Source organism: Brachypodium distachyon, chromosome 1, assembly GCF_000005505.3.
Source record: "Brachypodium distachyon strain Bd21 chromosome 1, Brachypodium_distachyon_v3.0, whole genome shotgun sequence".
Classification (NCBI taxonomy): Eukaryota; Viridiplantae; Streptophyta; class Magnoliopsida; order Poales; family Poaceae; genus Brachypodium; species Brachypodium distachyon.
The window spans coordinates 10392779-10420692 of record NC_016131.3 but is presented as its reverse complement, the minus strand read 5'-3'; the positions used below and the strand labels follow the sequence as shown (position 1 = coordinate 10420692).

Sequence of the window (27914 nt, the reverse complement as noted above, 5' to 3'; positions counted from 1 at the left end):
GTCTAGACCGAAGTGAACTGGGATTTTTTTTTTGAGAACAAGTGAACTGAGATTTTCTTACGCAGACTTAATTTTTAGCAAAAAAACGGTTGTACCTATGTAAAATAAATCTTGACCCACAAGTTCTAGTTCAGTTCCAAACATGGATCCTAATTACTACCTGGCCATTACATACAGGATCGTACAAAGAAAACAAGAGGCCAGGGGAGAGAGATGGAAAGAAAGACGTTGCAGCCGCGCAGCAGGCGTGATGAGCCCGCGAATCTCTCTCCCCCATGCGTGTGGACCACGGTTGGATCGCAGGAGCACAGTGCAAACAGAATGATACGATCTGGCAGTGGCAGGCAGGTGGCAGCTCAGTTCCATCGGTCCTGCCAAATTAATCCAATTCGTTGTAATACTACTACGTACGTGCTCCTCCTTTATTTTTCACCTTGGAGTTGGAGTTCCGTGGGTAAGAAGATGGAAGAAACATGATGGAGTAGGGAAAGTCCACCGCCGTGACCGTGAGGTGCCGTTGACAAATCATAAACATAAAAGAATCGCAGAGGTAAATAAAAGCCTGTGGCGCAGTGCTGCTGTGCGTACAAGTCGCTAGAATTCATCCGGAGTTCCGGACGAACAGTCTTGTGGTTCTGGCGGACTGGGCCCACCCTCCAATGATGATGCTCCCCGGCCGTTTTATACTGGCACGGGGAACTAGTTTATAGGCACGAGCGATTAAATGTCCGGTGCTCCGTCGAACAGCGCGCCAAGGGAGGGAGATTGGCTCACGACTGGCATATTTGCACGCGCGAAAGAACATTCCGGATGCATGATCCAGTCCGTCCATTCCACTACGAGCGGTCCGAGATCGATATGTCACGGCAGGCATGCTGCATTGCTCGCCGGTGGTGCGACCGTTCCCATCTACCGCCGGTGATTATCGCATCTCCGGCGGGTTGACCCCAATCAGATTTTACGAGTAGGATTAACCAAAATTCGTGTTTGGTTATGGTGGGCAGAGCCAATCAAATTTGGTGTTTCGTAGCTGAGCGCCGCCCACGCCGACCACCGCCTGTTGTGACCCACCTCATCATCGCCTCCGCCGCAGAGGGAGTATTTTGCTTTGCTGCTCGCACTCGGCGCGCGCCGTTGGCCTAAACGTTTTCCGCAGGGCGCGCCCTTCGATCACGGGGCCACATGACAGCGAGCATCGCGAGGACAGTGCCGTGTGCGTAGCTGCAGTGCTCGACGGCGCTGAGTGGACGTCCCGTTACGGTACCGGCACCGGCAGACGCCGTAACCAATCTCTCTCTCCCTCCCTCTCTCTCTTCCTTTCTCTCTACAGCACAGCAAGCGCTGCCCCTGGCACACGTACCCCGCCGTCACCCCACCGCCTCCCTCCCCTCTGTCTTCCTGTCTCCCCACGTACGGTACCAAGCCCTCGCACGCACTCTCTATTTAATCGCGGCCACGGCAGCCGGATCGAGGTGGGAGAGGCCGGAGACCCCAATTCCACCATGAACTTTTTAGCAGCCTAGCTTAGCAATCAAAACTCCCCACTTTTGGATCGATCCAAATAAGCGACGAGGACGCAAAAGCGATCGATCCAACGCAAGTACTACTAGTTCGTCGCCCACCACTTGATTTAATTTGTATTCCCCACAAAATCCCATCCCCATCCCTACCTATTTACCGTAGTCCCATCGATCGATCGATCCAGTCCGCACCAAATCCCTCAGAAACAGCAGCACGGTGAGTCTGGGTTTAAGAAGGATTTCTCGTCCATCTTGTGGGGGTAGCAAGTTCGTTTTGCTTTTTTGTGGGAGGCGATCTCTGTTGTGTGTGTTCTTCGTTCCTTGTGCGGTTCCAAAGGCTGCATGCGCAGCACTGTTTTTGAATTCAAAAGCTGCGAGATTTTCCTTTCCGTACTCTCTTTATTGTTGCGTGTTGTTTCTGCTCGAGGGATCAGTTCGTATCGCTCTGCGGCATCCATGGCAGGTCCTAAAGCTACTTTGATCCGATCGCAAAAGCGTGGAGTTTTTGTCGTTCCCGATCCCTTCCATCTGGGTGGCTTTTTTCGTTGCTTTTGGAGGCCGAGGCCTTCCCTTCATTTTCGCTCCATCTAGGCTACTGCTGCTGATGCATCCTCCTTTTCTCCTTCGAGCATTTGCTTTCAGTTTTGTTCGCTAATCATTTTAATCGCCTAGTATTTTGATGCCGTGACAATGTCCATGTTTTGGGGAATTTCCCCTGTGATTTTATTTCGGAACGCTTTCGATCGGTGATGGATGGAGGGCCCGATTTGGTTAGGGTCTTAGTTTTGTGGACGTTTTGGATCTCATCCCATTCGGCCGGGTTCCTTTGCTTCGATGGTTGAGCTTTTGCAGTTTGTTTTCCAGTGCCAAATCTAGTACTAGTACTACTCCTTTGTTAATTCTTTCGGGTTTTGCTTTGCGGCAGACAAGGGCTCTGACGCCTAGGCAGATGGACGCAGAGACGGTGGTTCCTGCAGCATCCGCAGCTGACCTGCAGGACTCGCCCATGGTACGTGCGTGCAATCGTACCAGAAGATAGCATCAGCTTTTCTGCCAGTTACTATTTGGTTCCATGCCTTTTTGTTGATCTGGGGTTAAATCTGCTGTTTTCGGTCTACTTTTCCAATACTGTACCTGGTAGTCACAGTTGATAGGAAGAGAGATGTCCCGACCACGTACGTGATTTAACCTGCAGTTGCCAGGACTAGTACGTTACTTTTGTTTTGGGGATGCGAATTGAACCGGAGATGGTTAAACATCAGTTTGTTTACTTCAGTGAAGTAGTAGATGGATTAATTGGCTAGCTAGTTCCATTGATGCCATCTTACCTAAAAGAATTGGATTACTTGCCAAAGTTGCTAAATATGCTCCTGTTCAATTTACCACTTCGGTTCAATCTCGGGTCATTATGGTGGTCTATATATGATGCATGCATCCTTTAATTTTGGGTCCTTTGTGGAGTAATATATAGCTTGAATTGCTTCTTCAACATCTTACACCTATGAATTTTACAAAGATGACTTGAAATTTGCTGTCCAATAACTTTCATGAAACAAAAATTTGCAGTCCAAGCCTAAATCTACTACTGTGTACTAGGAAAGTAAAATAAGAGACTGACAGCTAGATCACTTTGGTTTTCCTCACTACTAGCTTAGATGGTCCCACCTTCAGCGAGATTTTTGATGTGTGGCCTCCATTGGTAATTGATGCTACTAGCAATTTTTACTCTCAATTTTTCCTGAACATTTTGTAGTTCAATTCACTCAGCATCATCCAGAGTCTGAACAATTAACATGCATGGCCATCGTAAAACATGATCTTGAAGTTAATACAGAAAAGTTAAAACTGTGAAATTTCACCTGTGCTGAGAAGAAATGCAGAAATACATACCAACTATACCTTGCAAGACATACAAAAGCTAGCATCAGATTAATATGCCAGGATGCCTTATAAGAACAGGAAACAGTATGTTCTGAAGGTACAGTGGTCTATGTGATGTTGATACGTGTCCCTCTTTCCCATCCCACCGAACCCTGAACGTTCACTCCACAAAGCACCTCTCAATTTCAGTTTCAGTTTGACGTGCTCCCCTGATGTACTTTGAACGAATCGTATATCTTTCTCACCTGTTCTAATTGTGTGTTACCTTTCCCAGAGGCCACAGGTGAGCAAGTACTACTACAAGAAGAGGCTTACAGGCCACAGCAGAAATGGCAAGGATAATAACAGCCAGGACCCAAAGATCCAATGCCCCAGCTCGCCTTTGAGCAGGCAAAGCCTGTCCACTTCTGCCGTCCCCAGCTTCCATGCCGGTGAGCAGAATTTTGGTCTCAATCAGAGATATGATATGTGTTGTACAATCCTGCATTGCTTTCATGCTAAGCTGTTGAAATGTCGTGGTTAATTGGTTTGGTCTGATCAGGAGGGTTCTACGAGATCGACCACGAGAGGCTGCCCCCCAAATCCCCAATCCATCTCAAGTCCGTACGCGTTGTGCAGGTGAGACCTTGGTTTTCTAGCCCGTGCCTCTAGCTGGAGAACTCTCGGTTCATTGGGGTGTGAAGTGTTTGATAGTTCGATTTGGTTTTTCTCTGATGTGATATCTTTGGCTCTGCAGGTGAGTGAGCACACGAGCCTTGATGTCACAGTGAGCTTCCCGTCCCTCATGGCGCTGCGAAGCTTCTTCTCCTCCTTCCCGGCGCCCAGCACTGGGCCGGAGCTCGACGAGCGCTTCGTCATGAGCAGCAACCACGCCGCGCGGATCCTGCGCCGCCGGGTGGCTGAGCAGGAGATCCAGAGCGAGATGCACCAGGACAGCTTCTGGCTTGTCAGGCCCTGCCTCTATGACTTCAGCGCGTCGTCCCACCCAGCGCTGCTACATGACGCGCTGTCGTCGCCCGAAGCTCCACCGGCTCCGGCTGCCAGCTCCTGTCTCCTCACCACCTTGAAGTGCGATGGCGCCGGGTGGGGCGTGCGGCGCCGCGTCAGGTACATTGGCCGGCATCGCGATGCTTCCAAGGAGCCCACCATGGACGGCTACGAAACAGAGGCCAGCGTCAAGGAGCAGCAGCGTCCGGCGCAGGAAGATAAGAGGAGCTCAATGAACGGCAAGAGGAAGCGAGACGTGGCGGAGAGAATCAAGGATAAGCCCAGCAACGAGAGGAAGAAGAGAAAGAAGTCATATAAGAGTCCCAAAAAGGAGAAGAAGCGCCGCGTGGAGGCGAAAGACGGTGACCCTCGGCGCGGCAAGGACCGGTGGTCGGCCGAGCGGTACGCGGCGGCTGAGAGGAGCCTGCTCGAAATCATGCGCTCCAGTGGCGCCCGCTTCGGCGCACCGGTGATGCGCCAGGCGCTGCGGGAGCAAGCTCGTAAGCACATTGGCGACACCGGTCTCCTCGACCACCTTCTTAAGCACATGGCCGGAAGGGTGCCGGATGGCAGCACGGAACGGTTCCGTCGCCGGCACAATGCGGACGGCGCCATGGAGTACTGGCTGGAGCCAGCCGATCTGGCGGAGGTGCGGCGGGAGGCTGGCGTGTCTGATCCATACTGGGTACCCCCACCCGGGTGGAAGCCCGGTGACGATGTGTCACCGGCTGTCGGTGATCTCCTGGTTAAGAGGCAGGTGGAGGAGCTCGCTGAGGAGCTCAATGGTGTCAAAAGGTATCCCTTTTTTTCACTCCATTACAATTTTTTCCTCTAACATAAATGGTGCAAATAGATTAGAGTAAATTTCACTCATTACCCCTCTAGCTATTGTAGATTCACAATTATTATCTGATTAATATTATGTTCCTCTTTTTTACTGTACTTGTGTTTTATTCCACGGTTTATCCTTATTTAAGAATTGATTCCAACTCGATATCTTTACCTCACTTGCAAAATCATGTTGCGTTGTGTTTGACTTGGACGCCACGTTACTAAAAAACTCTAAAATCTTAAAAAAAGTTTATATCTCACTAAATTTATGTCTACCTGAATGATACTTGTTCCGATATTTTTAAAGATTTTTATTTTAAATTCTACTATTATATGTATGAATTTAGAATCTTCATTTCAATTTCATTTCTCAATCTGAAAGGCAGAAAAAAATATTTTGGAAGCTTTAGATTATAACTTTACATTTACAAATTTTAAGGATCAAATACCACCCGCTTTGGATTTGAAAAGGCGAGATATGATATTTTACAACATTTAAGATAATTGATATAGTTATATTGTATTTTTCTGTGATTTAACATAGATTTGTTATCCGATTTAGACGCTTTATGGGCCCAACATGACATGTGGGGTTGCCCTACCAGGTTGCGGAAAATTTTGTTATATTGGGTATAGCATGGAAATGGAATACAGCACAGTATGACTATGGGGTAAAAAGAGAGGAATTTTTCTTGCATGGAGTAATTATTAACACTGACAATTAGGGGGTATGATGTGGGATTTACTCAACTAACTAATTCCAATTCTGTTCCCCTTCATGGTGATGTGAAGGCAAATGGAGCAGCTGAGTTCTAACATGGTGCAGCTGGGCAAGGAAGCAAAATCTGAGTCAGATAGAGCTTACAGTTCATGGAAGGTAACCATGCAAATAATAAGATACTGTCGATTTCCTTTTGATCTATTTTCCTTTTGTTTGTTTTCGTTTCTACTTCTCAAGAATATCATTTCAAACAAAGCATGCTAACAGGATACACATGGACGTTTTGAACTTTGTAGTCTCCCTGTTTCTATTTTATATGGATAATTAACAGTTCTTCAATTGATGAAGACTCTTTTGAAGTACTAATTTGGATTCTGTTTTGTGAAGTTTCTTATGAGTACATCACTAAGAGTAGAATACTGTAACATGCAGGTGGTTGCTATCACTATCCTTTTCAGCCACTGAGACATTGATTGTACTCTGAGAGAAAAACATGTTTGAACATAACACTTTTGAAACTGCACTGCACTTATGATCATCTTTAATCTGGTTTCCCACTAATAAAACATATAACAAAGTGCTAAGCAAATAATTCCTGTTGAACTTTGATCTCCCTGTTGAGTAGTAGTCAAATGTGAATTGATACCATTGTTTTCTTCTGCTTTTCATTGTAGATAAGGACATAGGGTGCTTGGAACTGCACTGCAGTTATGATCATCTTTAATCTGGTTTCCCACTAATAAAACATATAACAGAGTGATAAGCAAATAATCCCTGTTGAACTTTGATCTCCCTGTTGAGTACGGAGTAGTAGTCAAATATGAATTGATACCATTGTTTTCTTCTGCTTTTCATTGTAGATAAGGACATAGGGTACTCCTTTGCTTGTTTTGGTGCACTAATTTCGTTTTTACTTGTTTCTCAGGAGAAGTACCACAAGGTGGTTAAGGCCAATGAAAAGCTAGAGAAGCAGGTGTTGTCTCTGAAGGTAACTATGGACATGCATGGAAGTATGGAACACCACTCTCTTAGGTTTAGAAAATCTAACAGCGTCGATACCAGACTGAGCAAATGGTTTTAGCAAATGGAACACCACTCCTTTGCTTGTTTTGCTTCTTCTTTTTCTGCTTGCTTTTTTTTCCTCCTGTATTTTTGTTTTGACCTGTGGCTTTTGGTTTGCCCCCCCTCCTTGTTATCACCCCTCTATATGAGGCCTTTGTATTCTTTTCCTCTTAATCAATGAAATATAGCGCTGCTGTTTTCGTCAAAAAGAGGCCAGGAGGTGTTTGTCTTCCTTTTCAGAAAAACTGCGAAAATAGTATGCATCATACTATTTCCTTAGAAAGGAAGTCCAATTGAATTTAGTCTTAGTTTATTTAGGAGAATTGTGTTAGTTAATTAAGATTTCTGACACATTTGTAGTATATACCTGTACTGCATCATGGTCAACCATCGGTCATCCTTTGTTAGCTGCAAGTGAATCGTGTATTGTTGAATTACAGGACACCTACGAGAATATGGTTCATAAAAATGGTAAGCTAAAGAAGGAGGTGCGGTCACTGAAGGTACACTCATGACTCATGTTGCTACCTGAACTTTTCAGTATTTGTACACCACTGCTGAATTTTTGATTTCTAACTAAGCCGTTAAGGTTCTTGAAGGCTGTTGGTTTAGTCGACATTGTCTCTGCTTATTCCTCTGTAGATATCTGCAATACATTTCAATATGAAACTAGTATTGAGATCGACTGGGTTTGTTTAATTTTTCAGGATAAATATGAGCTAGTAGTTGACAAAAATGACAAGCTAGAGGAGCAGATGGCTTCTCTTTCCAGCTCCTTCTTGTCTTTGAAGGTAGGGGGACCGGAGCCCTCTTGCATTGCATGGAACTGCTATACTCTGTCTTGTCTGTGTTTTTGAGATAGCTGTCTGCACTGAACTCCACAGGAACAATTTCTGTCGCCAAGAAATGGAGATAAGCTGAAGATGGGAAGAGATGAGGTGGCTGTGGCTCACAAGGATGGCAAGCAAGCAATAGTATGTATTGATGGTGGTGACGAGACCAGCCAGCGAGCAGATGGCACCGTCGTCCAAGCCGGCGAGAAGAGGACGGTGAGGAAGAGCAGCTTCCGCATCTGCAAGCCACAGGGCACGTTCCTGTGGCCAAGCATGGGGTCCGGCACGGCCATCAGCAGCAGGGGAGGAAGCAGCGGCATCAGCTTCGGCATCGGGCCGGATCAGCAGCTCCCCCGCAGCGGCAGCAGCTGCCCCAGCGTCGGGCCGTCGTCGCGAGCCCCTGTGGAGGTGGTGATCGCGTCGCCCATGGACGAGCACGCGCTGCTCGGGGACTTCTCCACGCCGCCATCGGCGTCGTCCACCAACAAAGCCATCGCCAAGCTGCTGCCCCTGCCCAGCCCGAGGTCGCCACTCCAGCCACAGCCACTCTTCGCCGCCGCTACAACGCCTGGGTTCACCGTCCCGGCCTTGCACTCCTTCTCCGGCCTCACATTGCGCCATGCTGTGAGTTGTTAATTTGCTTGCCCCTTCCTCGCGATCTTCTCGCAAGATCAAGGCATGCTTATCCATGCGTGTCTGGCCGTGTGCGCGTGCAGGACTCGTCGGCGCCCTGCGGTGCTCGTGAGATGATGGCCATGTTCAACGCGGAGGCCGGAGGGATCACTACCGTGGGCACTGACCTGGCCCTGGCCACTCCCTCCTACTGCTGAGCTACCTCCCCTGCCTGCCTATGGCATTCTATATTACGGTCGATATTGGTTGATAGGGTAACATAAAGATTGCACAAAAATAGAGAGGATAAGATAAAGAAAATAGATTAACGAAATTGGGAAGGAAGACGATCATCTTGGTTCTTGGTTACATAGACATTGGTGTGCCCTTCGGGTTGCAGTTCGCAGGTTTACTTGGTCAGTTTCTAGTTCGTGTCAAGGATTTATTTCTTATTTTTTAGGGAAATCAAGGATTTCTTTCTGCAAGCCTGACTTAACTGGTTGGTGGCTTGCCAATACCTGTTAACTCCAGCATGTCAGTTGCGTAGTCTGCCCTTTTGGACACATTTGAAGTGGAACGTGTCAATTTTGTGGGCTCCATATATACACTATAGAGGCATTCAACTATTCAAGAAAGAAAGAAAAGGGAGCACTGCTATGCGTACAACGAAAATTTATACGATTTCTGTACGACACTCTTTGGGCACCATTGATTTCACTTGATGCATGGTGTTGTGCAGTCTCAATGCAGTGTCGGACGCAAGTCGTACGAGATCCGTGGTATGCAGAGCCCTTTCGAAGAAAAAGCTCTTCCTGTTGCACTGTTTATTCCTGCATCCTCTAGCAATGGCAAAAGATTTACTCATACTATCTGTTACGGAGTAATTACCAGCATAGAAGCAAACATAGGGATGAGAGAAAGTGGTTGAAGGCTCTAAAAAACCCGGCTTTGAGGTTGATAGTGGTCGAAGGCGCTAATCTCGCGAGGTGGTTTGTCTCAGGTCACCATGCCCCGTGCGCAAATCGTTTCAATCCAATTCTCTGTGATTGTTTGGGATTAAAGGAAAAATGAACTACGATACCTGCCATTTTCTTTTATCTCTAGATTAGGTTCAAATGAACATGGCTTGAACATCTAGGCATACAAGACACATTGCTAGACTGTGATGATCTCTTATTTTGAACTTCCCCTACGTGGGCTATTTTGTGTGTGTGTGCTGGACTGCTTGTGCAGCCAGGGAACTTATTTGCTCCGCGGCGTGAACCTTGTTCCGTTATTTCGATAATGGAACCCGATCGATAAGATCGTATGAAGAAAAAAACAGGTGCTGGACTACTTTCTGTATGAAATTGGAGGGTTTATGCCACACAAAACAGTAGCAATGTGTCTTCTACGACCTAAGGATGTGTTTATATTGTTGTCAAAGTGCACTAAAACAAATTTTTATTCATGACCAAAACTTGGTGTCAGACTGGGCACAAAACCCGATACCCGAATCCCGAACCCGAAAAACCCGACCTCGAATCCGGAAAACCCGAAACCCGAAAACCAAAGAGAATTTTCGGGCGTCCAGTCTGGAAACCCGAATTTATTTCGGTCAATTCGGGTTCCAGTACCCGGTACCCGAATAGCCCGAATAGCCCGATTTAACTAAGCGTGTAGAACACCCCAGTTTAGAATTTTGGCCCAACCAAGCCCATCTTCACTACTGAATCTAGCCCGCTCTGTATCTCCTCCTCGTCTCCCTCACAAGTCTCAACGCACAACACCAAAGGCCTCCCGAGGGGACGATCCCCATGGCGACCTCGCCTCTGCCATGGCGCGCTGCCCCACCTCCCCCCGTACTGCCCTCCTCCGGCCGCTGCCACGTCGACCCCGCGCCGCCATCCTCCAGCTCCGGTGATTTGCCCGCTCTCCTGGCTGCCCTCCCCAACCTCCCCGCTCCCCGATCTGTCCAGCTCTGCCGGCGGCCGCCGCTCCCCATGTCGTCTTCCCCAGATCCAGTCGCCCCCCGTGTCGCCCTTCCTCTTGCCTGCCGATCCCCGCGCCTCTCTCCATGCCGACTGCTGCGTTGCTACAGCTCGATTGCCCGGTACATCCCCAATCTTCCAGTCCATCCTCATTTTTGGGTAAATTCGGATTACCCGAAACCCGAAACCGATTTTTTAGGTCTATTTTCGGGTACCATTTTTGTCAACCCGAACTTTAAAAAACCCGAATACCCCGACCCGAAATTTCGGGTTAACCCGAATGCCCACCCTGAACTTGGTGTTTATTTGGATGATTGATAATTTTTTGGCATGCCAACGCTGCTTTGCAAACTTTATTCACTTTTGTGGCCATATCATGGATGACCAAAACTTTGACTAATATTTTGGCAGCAAATTTTTTGGTAAGACAATGTTGGGTTCAAACTAAAGAGCCCCTAAGTTTAACTTGGTGGAGAGACAAACTTCATTACGTTTTTCCTCCTACAGGTTACACAGTCGAGCCGTCCCTCCTCCCTTCCCACCGCACCACATTGTTTGTCGCGTCTGCGAACGCGGACACCGGGAGTGCAAGCCCCATTTTTTGTTTAGGTAGGGTGGGATAGGGATAGCGCTCCGAAATTCACCGGTGTGGACTTCGACTCTGATCGTTTTACTCAGGTTCGGGCAACCCGGAAGTGTAATAACCTACGTCCTGCTTTGTGTGTATTGATGGTGGTGTCGCACAAGGAAAGAGTGCAATGAGCGGCTGGAGCGGCAAGCTCAAGCCTAAACTATGATGGCCCGGGGAGGAGGAAGAAGCAGACGCTGCTCTTCTCCAGCTGTCGGAACACCAACCCTTCTCCTACCTCGAGCTCCTTATGTCTGGTCTAACCCTGATGCCAACCTTTTTCGGGTGGAAGCCTTGGACCTCCTTTTATAGTTCAAGGGGACACCACAATGACGAACTAGGACACACGGCATGTGTGCTGCTACAGGGGAACATCTCCGCTACAAGACGAATATGAAGCTATCCGCCTACTCCGTGCCTTCTGTCCAAAGTGATCTGTACCCGATCCAGGGCGCAGAGAAGCTTTCGGCCTTGTCTGGGCCGAAACGGTGATGCGACATGGAAGCTGGTCAGTCAAAAGGTAAAAGGGAGCCTGCCGTCCTCGCGAACGATCGTCACACCGGAGTCGCGCAGTCCCAAGGATGCCTCTGAACGGGCAGATTCGTACTAGCCCAGGATCGTGGGTGCCAAAGTGGACGCCCATGACCGGCTGAGGTAAGCACTGGCGTATTCTCTCCCCGGGCACCAGACCAGGCGCCCCCGCAGAGCCTTTCGGCTCCAGGTCCGAGAAAGGAGAGAATAGACACAGGGCTCCCAAGAAGACAATTCCGGGAAGGCAGTCCCCGGGTACCCCATCCCCAGGGTGCCTCACACTGACAAGGTGGGGCCCGACCCGTGCTCTTAGGATCCAGGATACCCCATATCCCCGAAGCACCGAAGCCGACGCTGTTAATTTATCGGCACCTTTCTCTTCTCCTTTATATCTGGTTATTTGGATGCGATTCTCCAACGTATTGTTCCGTGATGCGGGTCAACTGACACGTGAAGCCCCGTATTAACCAATACTAGCATGTGTGCTCGTGCGTTGCTACGGAACCCGGTGGCTGGAATCAACTGCAAGGGGGTGCGCAGGTGGTTACCGAAGGCTGGGAAGGTCGGGACGCTTAGAACGCTAGGGGATGCGGTCATGTGGCTGCACCGGGTTGCGAGGTCTAGTGAGGAGTTGACGCGGCGGGTAGAACGGAGTAAGCAGCTCATGGCTAATCTCCGTCGCTAATTATGTATGATATGCTCTTTTTCTCTATTTGTGGCGTTGGGCGCTGCCTCTCGCGCCTCTCCTTGCAGGAGACCCACCTCGTGAGGCACTTTACCCACCCACATTAATGACAACACACTATTTAATAGATATTTTTATATTCCTCGTGTTTTGGCAAAATAAAATATAAATTTTCATTTTGGACGATCCTTTTTGGTTTCTCTGTAATTGTTCTGATGTAAGAAGTCTTTTGATGTTTTAGCCTTGTTGGTACCCATTTTTCTGTTCTACAAAGAGACGAGACATGAGTAATAACATTTTATGAACTAGGATCATATTTGTTTGCACTATCAAAATATTTAGTTTCCTCCTACTATTGTTGACTTATTTGTTTTGGTTTACTTTAATTTTTATTTTTGTACAGCTGAAGTTTGGTTTTATTCCGCAAAAAAAAAACTCCCACAAAAGTCAAGTATTGGTTTTTGAAGATCTTAAGGAATACAATGATTTAAGTAAATCCTAAGCTAAGCATTTGTACAAAAGCCGTGAACTATTGGATCTTGGATTAAAAATTTGCATACGAGATACGTTGGTAGTTACGTAAGCCAATCTAGAGATCAAACAGCTCCCAGACAGTCTTCAACGAAAATGAAAAAAAGAATGGAATAATAAAGAAAAAATAGTAATGATGATATTATTAATAAGAACAACAAAAATGTTTTTTTAGAACTGACTTTTACTTTATTCAAACTCCATAATCGTTACATGTACAATGTTTCATATCATAGATCCAAAAAATTACAAAGCAACTCGTAGAACAAAAAATTACAATGAAATCTCTTAAACACATCATTTTCATGATGTTAATTTTTGCAACACAAAATACCGTCAAGGTTTCAGCAAAGAGACTATAATTAGACTTGAGCGGCAACACCTCCACTCGTACCCTTGCACAAAGTTGACTACGTACCTTCAAAGGTTTCAAGAAACCAGTTGAGTCGTCCATCCAAATAGATGAGAAATCATAAACATTAAACGTACTTGGGCTGGTGATGATGTCATAAAAATATAGGTCGTCAAACCATGAGATTTGTACCAGAAGTTCAGAACACTAGAGAAGGACTCCAAAATCGCAGAACACCATACCAACAAAAGCAGCTTGACACACTGGCGTGAACTCATCCGATCTTTATGAACATATCTATGAGGACACATCGAATCTGCAGTGAGTAAAACTCTGTGTCATCATGACACCGCCCGATAAGGCACAACCGCAAAAGAAGAAGAATCAGAGTACTCTTATATATTCTGTATGGCATCTCACCCTTGCCATAGTGTTTCCGATGATTACCTCACTATTCATATTAATAAACACTTCAAAAAAGATCCAAGGTTTTCCACGCCTAACAATTCCAAGATGGTGACATGATGTGAGAGAACCGCCATATTTCGGTGAAACTCAAAACGTTTTTGTTCACTAAGACAGCCGTACATACGAGCGAGTTTTTGATTGGAGACAGGCTTTTTGCTTTTTTCTTTCAAAACGACATGAATGCTAATCGAGAGAATCAGCGAACTTCTGATTGAGGCAGTTCAACCACACATGTTATCGTCAACGGAATAAAAGACTTGAGCAGCCATAGTTTAGAAAAAATAGAGAGTCAGCGAGCTTGTAAATAATGAGTCTTTTTTTAGGAAATAATGAATCCTATGAAGGAGTAAAAGCAAGCGGAGAAGGCCTGGTGGGCCGAAAGCCCGTGAGTGTGTTTACCCTCGTGGGGGCGGCGATGCTAGCGTAACTATCGCTCATTGTATACCCGTTCTCCGACATCCCCACTCTTCGTCCCCAAAGCCCAACCCTAACCACCACCACCGCTTGCTGCAATGGCGGCGGCGGAGAAAGCTGATGACGTGGCACCACCGGCGAACCCCCGATTTATCCGCAACACCTGCATCCTGGCCCACGTTGACCATGGAAAGACCACGCTAGCAGACCACCTCGTCGCCTCCTTCGGCGACGGCCTCCTCCACCCCAGACTCGCCGGCCGCCTCCGCTTTATGGATTACCTCGACGAGGAGCAGCGCCGGGCCATCACCATGAAGTCCGCCGCCGTGCTTCTCCGCCACGGCAGCGGCCCCACGGCCCACCGAGTCAACCTGATCGACTCCCCGGGCCACATCGACTTCTGCTCCGAGGTCTCCTCCGCCGCGCGCCTCTCGGACTCCGCGCTCATCCTTGTTGATGCCGTTGAGGGCGTCCATATCCAGACCCATGCCGCGCTTCGCCAGGCCTTCCTTGAGCGCCTTCGCCCCTGCCTCGTCCTCAACAAGCTCGACCGCCTCATCACCGAGCTCCACCTCACCCCCGCCGAGGCCTATGCGCGCCTACACCGCATTCTCTCCGACGTTAACTCCATCCACTCTGCATTGCGATCGCACTCCTACTTCTCTGTCCTCGCGTCCCTCGAAGACCAGCCCTCCTCCTCCAGCTCCTCATCTTCACATGACGATCTCCCAGAGGATGTTGACGACGACGAGGAGGATGCCTTCCAGCCCCAAAAGGGCAATGTCGTCTTCGCTTGTGCTCTGGATGGCTGGGGCTTCCGTATACACCAATTCGCTGACTTGTACGCCACCAAGCTTGGCGCCAACTCCGCTGCTCTGCTGAGAGGATTTTGGGGCCCAAGATACTTGGAAAAGAAGGTGGATGAGAATGGTAAGAAGACGTTTATGATTGTGGGGAAGAAGGCGATAGAGGGTGTTGACAGGGACCCCATGTTTGTGGAGTTCGTTCTGAAGCCCCTGTGGAAATTGTACGAGGGGGTTCTAGGGCAGGACGGTGAGATAGTTAAGAAGGTCATTAGCAACTTCAAATTGAACATTCCGCAAAGGGAGCTGCAGAACAAGGACCCGAAGGTGGTTTTGCAGGCTGTCATGAGCCGGTGGCTGCCGCTGGCAGATGCAGTGATGGCCATGATGGTTGAGTGCACTCCTGATCCTGTTGTTGCTCAAGGGGTCAGGATTGCAAGGCTTATGCCAAAGAGGGAGCTTGCGCCAGAGGATGCTGCTGGTTGCCCTGAGGTTGTCTTGGAAACAGATAGGGTGAGGAAATGTGTGGAGACCTGTGATGTGAGCGCAGATGCACCGGTGGTGGTTTATGTGTCGAAGATGTTTGCGGTGCCATATAAGATGTTACCATTGAAGGGGGTGCATGGGGAGTTGTTAAGCCACCAAGGTGCAACTGAGTCAGAGGAGTGTTTTATGGCATTTGCAAGGGTTTTCAGTGGAGTTCTTCGTGCAGGGCAGAAGGTGTTTGTGTTGTCGGCATTGTATGATCCAGTGAAAGGGGATGCAATGGCAATGCAGAAGCATGTGCAGGAGGTTGAGCTCCACTACTTGTATGAGATGTTGGGACAGGGCTTGAGGCCAGTTGACTGTGTGAGTGCGGGGAATGTGGTCGCGATACAGGGCCTTGGGCAACACATATTGAAGAGCGCCACATTGTCATCCACCAAGAATTGCTGGCCGTTCTCAAGTATGATGTTTCAGGTGTCCCCGATGCTTAAGGTCGCAATCGAGCCCTCCAACCCGGCAGATCTGGGTGCCCTTGTTAAAGGGATTAAGCTTCTGAACCGGGCGGATCCATTTGTTGAGTACACTGTTTCACATAGGGGTGAACATATTCTTGCTGCAGCTGGGGAGATTCATTTGGAGCGGTGCAAGAAGGATTTGGAGGAGAGGTTCGCAAAGGTCAAGTTAGTCGTTTCAGACCCCTTGGTCTCCTTTAAAGAGACGATTGAAGGAGAAGGTGTTGGCTTATTGGATAGCTTGAAGGCTCCGCACACATTTGTTGAGAGGACTACTCCAAATGGGAGATGCACTGTGAGAGTCCATGCCCTAAGACTTCCCAATGCTTTGACTAAGGTCCTCCAAGAAAGTGATCAATTGCTTGGTCAAATAATTGAGGGGAAAACAGCAAAGAGGAATGTGGTGTTGAACCCACAAATTTCTCAAGATGATGGTGATTCTGTTGCAATGCTTAGGCAGCGTATGATCAGTGCCATAGACAGTGAATTGGAAGCCATTTCCGAGCAAGTGGATAAAGAAAAGCTTGAGAAGTATAGGCATGCATGGCTTGGATACCTCCAAAGGATCTGGTCCTTGGGTCCTTGGCAGGTTGGCCCAAACTTCCTTCTCTTGCCTGATGTTAAATCAGGTGATAGTGTGATAACTATGGAAGATGGAAGACAAGGTGTCCTTGTGTGTGGTAGAGCACATTTTTCTGAGAGATTAGGGTTTGTGAGTGGATCTGATGCTGAAGCACTTGACAACAGTAAATTATCAACAGATGCTCCTGAAGCATTACATGAAGAATCTGTGGCACTACGTAACAGCATTGTTTCAGGATTTCAGTTTGCCACAAATGCAGGACCTTTATGTGATGAACCTATGTGGGGTCTGGCATTTGTCATTGAGCCTTACATATTTGCTGACAACTCTGACGCTGCCCATCAATCAGATCAGTACAACATCTTTAGTGGGCAAGTAATAACTGCAGTTAAAGAAGCTTGCCGAGCAGCTGTTCTTCAGAACAACCCAAGGCTTGTTGAAGGTATGTACTTCTGTGAATTGACCACGCCGACTGAGCAACTAGGCTCAACTTATGCAGTTCTTGGTAAGAAGCGAGCGAAGGTTTTGAAAGAAGAGATGCAAGAGGGAACTTCAGTATTCACAGTGCATGCTTACTTGCCTGTTGCTGAGAGCATTGGATTTTCTAATCAGCTCAGGAGCGTAACATCAGGTGCAGCTAGTGCTCTGCTTGTTCTTAGCCACTGGGATGTTATTCCTGAGGACCCATTTTTTACCCCAAAGTCACAGGAGGAAATGGAAGAATTTGGAGATGGGGCAAGCATTGGGCCAAACTTGGCCAAGAAACTTATGAATACTGTGAGGCGTAGGAAAGGACTGCATGTTGAAGAGAAAGTTGTGGAACATGGCACGAAACAACGAACTCTAGCTAAGAAAGTGTAGCTGTATTTTTGTTGGGAGGTAGGGAAACATGAAACTGTATCTTTGTTCCAGATTTTGTCCTGGTAAACTGAAATAGAAGCAAATATGGAATTTTACGTGGCCATACTGTTTTCATTGTTTTTATTATTATTATTGGATTCTTTGCGGCATGTAAACCATTGGTATCTTAGAGAAGGATTAGTGATAAGTTATGGGTTGCTGCTATTTCTTGTTTCAGCTATGCATTGCTGCAAACAAAAACTTATGTCTTTGGTAACTTTTGTGGTGTCAAATTAGAAAGACCCGCTGCTGTTTTAGTCCTTGCCTTGATGAAAAAAACTAATATGTTCCAAAAATATCTTATCTAGGATGATAGATACATGATTTTCATAGATAGCAACAAACACAGAAAAAACAGGTTTTATTTCTGTTGAAGTTCTTTGTAGAATACTTGGAGTTCCATTGAAAAGGACACAAATCCCATTATCTTATTTCTCGACATTTTAGTATTTGGTCTGTCCTGAAAAAAAAAAAACCCCACTCCCCTCTGTTTAGTTTTGTTAGTTCCATTGCTATTCTAAGGAGAGCATGGAGGATGGCCTAAGGAGGAGCTCATCTAGTTTAAAAGTGCCAACAGTTATAGCCTGCAACATTAAATACTGTATTGTATTATACATCGTAAATTTAATTAGGCCAGGAGCTATTAGCCCAAATATGCCTTGTATTCCAAGCTTCTTGACTTTGGGAAGCCATAAGCTCTAGACCACATAGCGCCAGATTGTTCAATCTGACATCTGAAAAGTGACCTTTGTGCATAATCAATTTTGATCTGCCATTTACTCTTGAATCTTGACATATGCTCATCACCAATTGATATTGAGCTATACTTTGTGAATGAAGACATTGAACAACTGATATGTTGCACTCACTAACTTGAGCTGATAATTTGATATTCTGTACAAAAAGCAATAGCTCACTCCACAATGTTGTGTCTATTGCTTTTAATGTTGTCCTGGTCATAACCCAATGGAACATGCTCAGCAATGTTCTGCAGTTTGTCGGTGCCTAACAGTGCCTAACTTAAATATTATGACAGGTATATTACAATGAGATTGATGGTTCATATTTGTTATCATGTGCATGTCTTAGATTTGTTGTCAGGAGGGAGTGTGTATCACTACCTCCATAAAAAGAACATTGATTTATAGCTTCCAGAATACATATATTTTGTGCTGCAGAAAAATAAGTTGTTTTAGCCACTTGGAATATATTACCATTTACCAATTTGTCCCTCTTCTAGTGCACCACCTCTGTTCCAAAATATAAGACATTTTGGTAGGCTATTTTGGCTTACCAAAGCATCTTATAATTTTGGAACAGAGGTAGTACCTATTAGCTTTATTATACTTATAACTTATAAGTTCCTTTGCTTCCATCTGACAGTATCAGGTAACACCCCACTTCACAACTTCTGGTGGAAATGCTGTCTGCTGTCAGGTATGTGACGCTGATCTGACAGCACTTTTGCTATTTAAATGTTTGGCTGATTTTCTCAACATTCATTAGCCAGACACTGTTCTTTGCAGCTTCTTGTTGCTCGAGGAGCCAACATTGCTGTACAAAATGCTGGCAGGTATGGTTTTGTATTTTGTTGAAGCTTAATGTTCATTTGTGTGATGCAGCTTGACCAATTAATGGTACCTCGTTCATGGCATATAGCCTCTCTTGAAGAAATTCTAAGTGATGTCGGATGGAGCAGAGAGTCCATACGCTCTCTCCATTCTCCATATTTGCACCTCCCACTTATGAGTACCATGACTGTCAATCGGTGCTAAATCTTGCAAAGCTGCACTTCTGCTTTTCATTTTGCCTGTTCATGTGCATCAGAGTTGACCTTTCGGAATCCCGTTTTTACTCTGCAGAAAAACACGTGCTCCGAAGGTGTGGCGTGTAGCATGTGAAATCCCTTCATAGATAGCATATGTGTGTGTTCCACATTTAGGAATTAGGATTGGCAATCATGGCGACTGAGGAACAAGTATGTGGATTTTGGAATTTGTGCTACAAGACAACATCTTCCTTTTGTTTGTCCACAACAGCAGGTGGGTACCGTTTGGCAATTTTATGTGCTTCAGCGTCATGGTTTGTGCATCTTCATTGTGATTTGACCTACTGCCTGGTTTGCCTTTTCTTTCTTGCAGGAATCTCTTTACGTTGCTGTTGCGGAGCTTAAGGACATACCGCGCCTCGGCTCTAAATGTAAGTTTCACCTTCCTGTTGTGGTGCTGATTCTTGCTTCCTGAGCTTCGATATGCATGTGTTTCGGTGTGCTTCTCACTAAGGATGGCAGTAAGATTAATGCCCATGCCCGCCCTGCTAGTCCATTGGTACCAGGGATATAATTATTTGAGAGAAGGATTTGCCATGCCTCCTTATTATGCAAATAGATAATAATAAAAATTGCAGATTAGCTATACTGTACTTCAATTATTCTTCTGTTGGAAATCATTGGCTCTCCTATTTCTTCTTCTGAACTGTTCGCAGAGATGCGACTCAGTTTTCCTTTTTGTTCTTTTTTTACATAGGAGCTCCTTCAGCTACTACATTGAACTTTACAAAGCTATGAATATGCTTGCTTGATGCGGTTTGTTGTGCAGCATTTGATTTAGAGGAACCATGTTCTTCATTTATTTGGTGATGTTGGTAATAGATGAACTACAAAGATTTGTGCAAACGATGGTCGTTACTCATTAGTACTTCAGCTGTACAAGCCGACAGAGTAAGTCTATGTGGTTATGCTATGCTTTTAGGAGATAAACGTTCCAAATGAAACATTGGTTCAACAAACGAAAATTGCTATAGTGTGTAATTAAGCTATGCTGCTACGAGATAACTGTTTTACTTGGGTTTCATTAAGACTTATGAATTATGATTGCCCTCTGAGAAGAAAAGCTCCAGGAAGAAATATGATGGACTGCCATACTTATAATTTCTTCCATGAATTATGCTCCTATTATTATTTGGCCGTCCTCCAGTGCACTAATTAAACATCTTTGATGATTAAATCCTGGCATTTATAATTCCTTTCGTATCCTTTTTTTCGTTCATAGAAAAAAATGTTTAGTTCTTTGTTTAGTTTGGAGCTATAAAGCTACAGTCGCATTTTAAGTGTACTCCAAAAGCTTTAGGTGGTCCAATTGAGTGGGCTGTGAAATCTTAATTTTGTTCCGAGTTTATTACCTTGAGTTTGTTTAAAAAACTGTATTTTTTTTATCTTAAAGGTCTGGAAAAAGATAAACAAACAACTCATTTTACTGCATCTGAGGATAGTCACGGTACCTCACCAAGGGCACAACACAGCAATCAAATGAGACTTCAGGGAAGATGTAAAAGTGTAAAACCAGTTGTCAGTATGATGCAATGAACACTGGCAGCATCCAAAATCCTAAATGCATCAATATTATTTGATTTGAGTAGGAAAAAAGACAGAAGTGTTGGATTGATGTAGTTGGATGATATATGTGAAACCTTGCTTTATTGTGTGCTAAAGGCAGTGATATGTTTGCGTAAAGTTGAACTCAACTTCTTTGCCCTATGCCATCTTACTACTGATGTTGAAAGAACAATGATATACTGTCGGTTCGTTTGGCTTATATCTGGGACAAGGTAATTCCTGACTATGCCATCTTGTAACCAAATCAGTAGGGCAACGCAATATGGCATGTGGCACGTGAAATTTCATTTTAGAAAGTAAAAGCAAGAAGCATTACGAAAGGAGTCTAGGACTGGTTTCTTCAAGCTTTATTTATCATATCGGTACACTTCAGTCCATTTCAAGCAATCTTCCAACAGTGCACCATCAGGCAAGTAAAGATACTGTCATGTGAACAGTTCGGTCATGCATATACTCATCATGTTTTTACTCAGGACAAAACTAGGTCATCTTATATTCAGGAACTGGAGGAGTATCATCTTGCCTTATTTCTTCTACTCCTTTCGTTCCTAAATACTTCTCGTTGTTTTAGCGCTGTTTATACTAAAACAACGACAAATATTTAGGAACGGAGGGAGTAGCATAATCATTTGGCTTGGTCCGGTGGAACAGATAGTGGACTACATGATCTCTATCAAGACAAACTACAGGACGATCCTTGGCGGAAGTTCTAGTGAGCAATCCGTGTGCCAATAATAGTACAATTTCTCGCTGGGGTTTAATCCACACCCCTTTCCTTCTTCTTTTGTTAGGTTAGCTTAGGGCATTTTTGTTTGTCGGTTGTGGTCGCCCCACCGTTATTGGTTTGTACATTCTGCCGCTCTTCGAACCACAGCGCTGCACTGTGTAAATTGGAGGATTATGACTGTTGAGTTTTTTTTTTGGATGAGAACTGTTTAGTTTTTGTCAGTTGGAGTTGATCAAGCTCAACACAGGGTAGTGTGAGAATGGAGGATTTGTTCTGAGCAAAATTTACGCAATGACGAAACCTTTTCTTAACCTTCCAAACGAGCAATGAGAACATATTAGCCTGCCCAGTAAAAAAAATTTGACAGCAAGCTTGCCCGGTAATTTAAATGAGACGATACAGAGAACAATTTAACGTTTTTTTTTGCGGGGAAGAGAACAATTAATGTTAACAGGAGAATATATACGATACGGTATACCTGGCACCACGAAAGCAAAGGGGTAGTGATCCTTGCTGGTCAACACCGTCTCGGCCGCATTCGGTAAGTGGCCGAGTCCAGTGGCCAAGTCCGACTAGAAGAGAGTTTCCAACAAAAAACGAATTCCGACTACAACAGAGTTTCCAAACAAAAAAAGAAGTCCGGCTCCAAGTAGTCTTCTGATTCGTCCTTAAATAGAAACGCGAACAGGGCTCCTGTCAAAACAGGAAGGCAAACAGGGAAATTCGCTTCTTTTGCACGCGCACAGGCGCCACTCGCGGAGCCAGACCTCAAAGCCAACTCCAAGAACGGATGGAACAATTCGCGGGAGCTGACCTGCTGCCCGACGACCTGCTCGCGGACGTCCTCGGGCGCCTTGAGCCGCGCTGGCTAGCCGCGTCCCGCTGCGTCTGCAAGGACTGGCGCGCCATCATCGACGCGAGGCGCCTCCTGCGCGCCGACCTGCTGCCGCTCTCCCTGGCAAGCATCATCATCTCTTTCGACATGCTCGATCTCTCAGACTTCTTCGATCGCCCCTCCTCCACGGGCCGGCCCGCGATCAGCGCCAGGATCCACGACTGCTTGCCGTCCACCGCCGAGAAATCTCCTGTCCGGGATCACTGCAACGGGCTCCTCTTACTCCACAACGGCTGGGTCGTTAACCCCGCGACACGGTGGGCGGTGCTCTTGCCCCCCTGCCCGGCCCGGTGCACTACGACGGAGGCAGATTTCTACCACAGGTACCTTGTTTATGATCCCACGGTATCAACCCACTTTGAGGTGTTCAGGGTTCCTGGTTTTTATTATTACCATAGACATGTAGACCATGTATTAGAGGAATCAGAATGGCCTCCATCTTTGTACACCATGCATGTCTACTCGTCGAGGTCAGGTCACTGGGAGGAGCGGTCTTTTGTTCGAGAAGGAGACGCAGCAGGGACCGTCTCTGATTCGCGCTTGCATGGGAGGAAATGCTACGCCGTATGCTGGCAAGGGGCACTTTATGTGGACTGCCTGAATCATTTTCTTAGGTATACACTTCTTATTAATTTTTTACTCTATTCTATATTGTTGAAATGCCTCCCCGCTTCTTTTAACTGATGTATTTTGCGTGCATGATTTGGTATCGCGCGCAGGATATCCTTGTCAAACAGTAAATACCAAGTAATTAAACCACCGGTTGGACTTGGATCAGGATGGGCAGTCTATCAAGAAAAATATCTAGGAAAATCAGAGAAGGGAGTGTACTATGCATCACTAGGCGATAATAGTTTCCTCAGTATTTGGATCCTTACCGAATCGTCCAATCAGATGGAGTGGGTATTGAAGCTCAATAACCTTGACACACGGAGTCTTAACTGTTACAGCCAAGATCATGGACCCTGGGTATCGCAGGATATTAACTATGAATCTTATTTTCCAAATGATGAGAAGAAAGCACAAGTCGAAGAGAATTTCGAATGGAGCTCTGACGATGATGATGCTCTTAACAATGAAAATAGGGTGAAAAAATACGACCCGGCAGGAATTGGAATACTCGGGTTTCATCCTCGTAAGGAAATTATCTTCTTGAGTAAATCCGTGGAGACGGGATATGCCTATCATTTGAAGAGCTCAAGGATTCAAACCTTGGGCAGCATATACCCAACGCGTTATCAAGATATTTTATTGCCACATGAACACAACATACGAGAGTCTTTTCCATACACGCCCTGTTGGATGAGAGGGTTCCCTGAAAAAAATTAGCTTAGACGGCCGCCTAGAAAATTTAGGATGCCTGAACCCTGTTTTTATAATTTATATATACGTGAAAATGAATAGCTGCTAGACGAATATATTTTCCATTCTTTGTATCTCATTTTCTTGTAATGAAGTTTGGATGATTCCCTGGTTTGGTCCCAAGAGAATTTAATATATTTGTCCAATTATCTGATTGAGCATTATTTCATTTTATTTTGAGATATACGGAGACAAGCTGGTGTCACGGTGTATAGATATCAAGTATTTTCAACTTAGATAGCTACTATTAAGACGAAGTACAGAATGATCCTTGGCGGAAGTTTAGAAATCATCTAGTGAGCAATCTCCGCCAGTAATAGCACAATTTCTTGCTGGGGGTTAATCTGAGATACTACATTTTTGTTGCCATATATATTACAAGAAAACTAAACAATATCACCACCATGGCCCAATCACAGCCATCCTCCTCTATGAAACCAACGAAATTTCAGCAGCGTGCTTGGGAAGGCATTTACGGTTTCATCTCATACGTACTATGCTTAGAGCAACTCGATCTAGCAGTTACCAAAAAATCTGACCTGAAAAAACGCGTATCCCGTCTTCCGAATCAGTGTTTTTCGGATCCGTTTTTACAAAACTCTAGCAGTTACCGAACAATCTGGCCCGAAAAGAATGCGCATTCAGTCTACCGAATCAGTGTTTTTCGGATCCGTTTTTAAGCGGCCGGAACAGAATCCGAAAATTGACCCAAAAACGAGGTATGCAGTATCTGTTCTGCCCGAGTCCGCGCAAAACCGAAAAATAGGTACCGAAACGTAAATCGACAGTTCGACAGAAACATGAAACGGCAGTTCGACACATACAGTCCTCCAAATTGCGCAAGAAAATACTCCCTCCATTTCACAAAGAATATATGGCGCACGCGCATTTTGAGTTCAAACTTTGACCAACAATTAGACCATTGATATGTACATTATATGTTAATATATTTTCTATCGTTGGAAAGGTTTTTTAAATATGAATCTAATGATGTAATTTTTGTAGCACATAATCCTCATATCATTAGTCTAAATGTTGGTCAAAATAAAATCTTGAAATGTGTGCGCGCCATTCTTTGTGAAAAGGAGGGAGTAGAAAGGATAAATCAATCAAACATGAAATTCGTCTCCTTGGCCATCACTATTCGCCACAGCATCTCCATTTCCGCCGTCGTCGTCATGCCCGGCTGCCACTGGGGCTGCATCTGCCGCTGCCGCCTTCTCCTTCTCGGCCGTAGCTTGGCGACGTCGCATGAAAATGTCCTTTCTTTGGAGCTCCCACCACTCCCTTTGCAAGTGGATCATGGCCACTCGGATCCATGAGCATTATCTTGTTCTTCTCCGCAAGCACTAGGGTCGCTGCCTTTTCCTCCTCAATTTTGGCCTTGCGGCGTGTCGACATTGATCTTTTGGAGCTCCACCTCACAAACAGTTTCCATTTTTGCAATTTTGGTTCGTGCTTCTTCTCGGCATTGATCTTTTTGAGCTCCAATTTGGCGGCCGAAGCGATCTCTTTGGACTTGATCAATTCATCGAACTTGTCCTTCAAACTGGAGGACTCGGCTTGCTTCTTAATCTCTCTTTCTCCTTCTTCCTTCCATCCGGCCTCTTGCTGTTACGACCACTCTTTGGTGCTCATCATCATCATCATCATCCAATTGGACGAAAGCCCTTTCTTCGATGCTGCTTCTTGGTCCCTCAGACGCCATTTCTCACTATACTACAACACCTTCCAACAATGTTGAAGTGTAAATGACCTTCCCTTGGAACCCGGCATGCTTTTGTACCTTTCCATTGCAATTTTTTCCTACAAAGCAAAGATTATAGCAACAATGAACAATTGAATCCACAATTGAATCTACAATACTTCCAATTCGGGCAAAATTGAACTCACATAATCATCAATTGTGCATCCACTCGGTGGCGCATTCCTCGGTTGCTCCAGACATCCACTCCAACGGCTACAACAAGATTTGATAGTCTCGAATCGACCTTGCAGTGACCTTAAAGTGCGCGAGAAAAAGTTTGGCAGCATCACCCAGTAAAATTTGTCCTCAGTTCGCTGCCAATATTTTTTCTGGTTTGATCATTGCCGATCACCGCATCGAGTGAGACGCTCTCACATGCCCGAAACAACTGATGTCTTCTAGGTCACTGTAATTGGTTGCCCTTCTTGGTTGTTTTGGTTGGGTTCCATCGAACACGCCCTCTTCAATTTCTTCCAAATCGTTTTCTTCTTCACCCTCCGCCCCCATGCCGGCATCAAAATCCTCAAGCGGTGGCGAATCAATGTTGACCACATTCTCGGCCAAAAGTGTGTGTGATAGCATGCTGGAATACATGAAGATCTCCATGAAAATACTGTTCTTCTATTGTACTATTGCTCATGGTAAGCATGTAATTTGTGAAAATAGTTTATTTCACGACGCTTTACTGATTGAGATTAAGCCAATTGCCAGTCATAATTTTGAAATTGCGTTACCAATGTTTGAAGATAAAAAATAGGACCAGGCCTGCTATCCTATTTCGAGGGGTAACCAAAATATTCTCTTTTTATCAGTAGGAATATTGGTTGAAAAATGTTCTTCACTTCTTCTAGGATTTTTTTCTTCTTTTTCTCAGCCAGACTTTTGGTTCAAACTGTTCTTCAACTAACCAGTTGTTTTATTTTTGTCAGCCGGACTTTTGGGTTAAATTATGCTTCGAGGTTTTTGAATCCGCATCAATGGATTGCGCCAGTGGGTGCAAGGCATCATCTGGTGAGAAGAATGCATACCATGCTCTAGCATGATAATAAGGTGAATACTGAATGCAGTGTAGTGTACTTAGCCCTTAATACACACAAGTTGGTTGTCTCTAGAAGTTTGTTCCTCAAATCTAGGCAAGCAACATGAAGTTGCTCCCTTTCTGCACTGCAGGTAAGGGTAATACATTTCTTCGCCTGCAGACAGTTCTATGGAGCAGCACCGGGGCGAGGTATCTCGGCTGAGAGTGCAGGTTGAAGCACAAAGCGAAGCACATAAAGCCGAGGTAGTCCAACTCACCTCGGCGCTTTCCGCGCAAGCTGACGAGAAGATCCGCCTGGAAGGCGAGATACATAAGTATAAGGATCTTCTCGCCGATGACGAGACCCGAGCCTCCTCGGCACAGAAGAAATTGGACGACAGCGCGAGCTTATTGCCTATTTGCCTGCGAGATCTCGCAAAATAGACGCATGGCTAGCCAGTAAGTTGCGCTTCCTCTTCGAATGTTTAGCCGACAATAACTATATGCCGGGGTTTATCTTGACTTTTCTTTCTCTTGCAGAAGCCTTCCCTCATTCCACTGAGAGTGCTCAAGCTGCCGTGATCAACGCTCGAGGGAAAAGGGAACAGGAGAAGCACCTACTTCGGTGGGTACCCGGGAACTCTGGTCCCGGGGAGTGGAAGGAACGCTGCACCGGCAACTGGCCGGGTGCGCAAGCCAGGAAGGGGCTCCCCAGCAACCCGCGCTCGGGCATGTAGGCGGGGCCCGCAGAACAGTGAAGACAGGACGAGACAGCAGACGCAGTGCATTTAATGCACTGACATGAGTCACATCGGTAGGGCTAGCCTTGCTCACCAAGGCTAGGGCGTCTACCCTATAATACATTTTTTCTATCGTGTACAGTGGCCTGGGCGCTGCATGGCGCCTAGCGAGGATCAACAGTAATGTAATTCCTAGGGCGATGACTCGCGTGTAGGAAACGTGTTGCGTTGCATGCATCGGCACCTGTGGTATTCCCTTGTCTATAAAAGGAGGACCAATGCCACCGGTCAAAGGGTTCAGTTCAGTTCTAGTTGGAGTCATAATCAGTAGTAGCAAGGAGTGTTGCTTCGGTACACAGAAAACTCTCTTAGGAGAACAAGTAGCTCCCCCGGGAACCCCCCGGGCAACCTGGAAACACACACATTCTCATGAATACAACACAGAGCAGGACGTAGGGTGTTACACCTCCGGGTGGCCCGAACCTGGGTAAACTCACGCGTCGACACTTCGTGTCTTTCGTCGCGCCGGCGATCGCCGAAGCAATTGCCTCGCCCTCCACCGAACCAAAAAAGGGGGGTGCTTGGCATCCCTGGTGCCGGAGACCCGTGCTCCGACAGCGACGTGGACATAACTCCATGTTTTCGCAGGTGTGGAGTGAGGCCAAGGATCGTGCACCCGTCCCATTCGTTCCGACGGGAGGAGCCGTAACGACGGCCTACG

The 27914-nt window shown here is 46.0% G+C and overlaps 3 protein-coding genes across 18 annotated transcripts; all 3 read left to right on the top strand.

The window, feature by feature from the left end:
- The first annotated feature begins 1361 nt into the window (after positions 1 to 1361).
- Positions 1362 to 9119, top strand: LOC100821373 (protein DYAD). Its single transcript, XM_003561705.4, has 11 exons — positions 1362 to 1737; positions 2446 to 2529; positions 3676 to 3832; positions 3943 to 4019; positions 4138 to 5183; positions 6012 to 6096; positions 6866 to 6928; positions 7443 to 7505; positions 7710 to 7793; positions 7887 to 8459; positions 8552 to 9119. Exons 2-11 carry the CDS (start codon positions 2470 to 2472, stop codon positions 8663 to 8665), a joined length of 2322 nt encoding a protein of 773 aa, XP_003561753.1. The 5' UTR covers positions 1362 to 1737; positions 2446 to 2469; the 3' UTR covers positions 8666 to 9119.
- A 4923-nt stretch (positions 9120 to 14042) lies between these two features.
- Positions 14043 to 21632, top strand: LOC100822687 (elongation factor-like GTPase 1). Of its 14 annotated transcripts, none has more exons than XM_010233730.3 (6): positions 14043 to 17289; positions 18694 to 18747; positions 18837 to 18883; positions 18970 to 19078; positions 19173 to 19352; positions 19452 to 21629. In XM_010233730.3, exon 1 carries the CDS (start codon positions 14125 to 14127, stop codon positions 17269 to 17271), a length of 3147 nt encoding a protein of 1048 aa, XP_010232032.1. In that variant the 5' UTR covers positions 14043 to 14124; the 3' UTR covers positions 17272 to 17289; positions 18694 to 18747; positions 18837 to 18883; positions 18970 to 19078; positions 19173 to 19352; positions 19452 to 21629. The 14 variants fall into 14 exon arrangements, with proteins under 14 accessions (XP_010232032.1, XP_024312359.1, XP_024312358.1 ...); XM_024456591.1 differs by having other exon boundaries at positions 18837 to 19352; positions 19452 to 19509; positions 19961 to 20029; positions 20532 to 21629; XM_024456590.1 differs by having other exon boundaries at positions 18837 to 19352; positions 19452 to 19509; positions 19908 to 20029; positions 20532 to 21629.
- A 485-nt stretch (positions 21633 to 22117) lies between these two features.
- Positions 22118 to 23803, top strand: LOC100822380. Of its 3 annotated transcripts, none has more exons than XM_010233714.3 (3): positions 22118 to 22649; positions 22725 to 22940; positions 23046 to 23803. In XM_010233714.3, exons 1-3 carry the CDS (start codon positions 22222 to 22224, stop codon positions 23653 to 23655), a joined length of 1254 nt encoding a protein of 417 aa, XP_010232016.1. In that variant the 5' UTR covers positions 22118 to 22221; the 3' UTR covers positions 23656 to 23803. The 3 variants fall into 3 exon arrangements, 2 of the variants coding, with proteins under 2 accessions (XP_010232016.1, XP_010232012.1); XR_001405102.2 differs by having other exon boundaries at positions 22122 to 22649; positions 22802 to 22940; XM_010233710.3 differs by having other exon boundaries at positions 22118 to 22940.
- The last annotated feature ends 4111 nt before the right edge of the window (positions 23804 to 27914 follow it).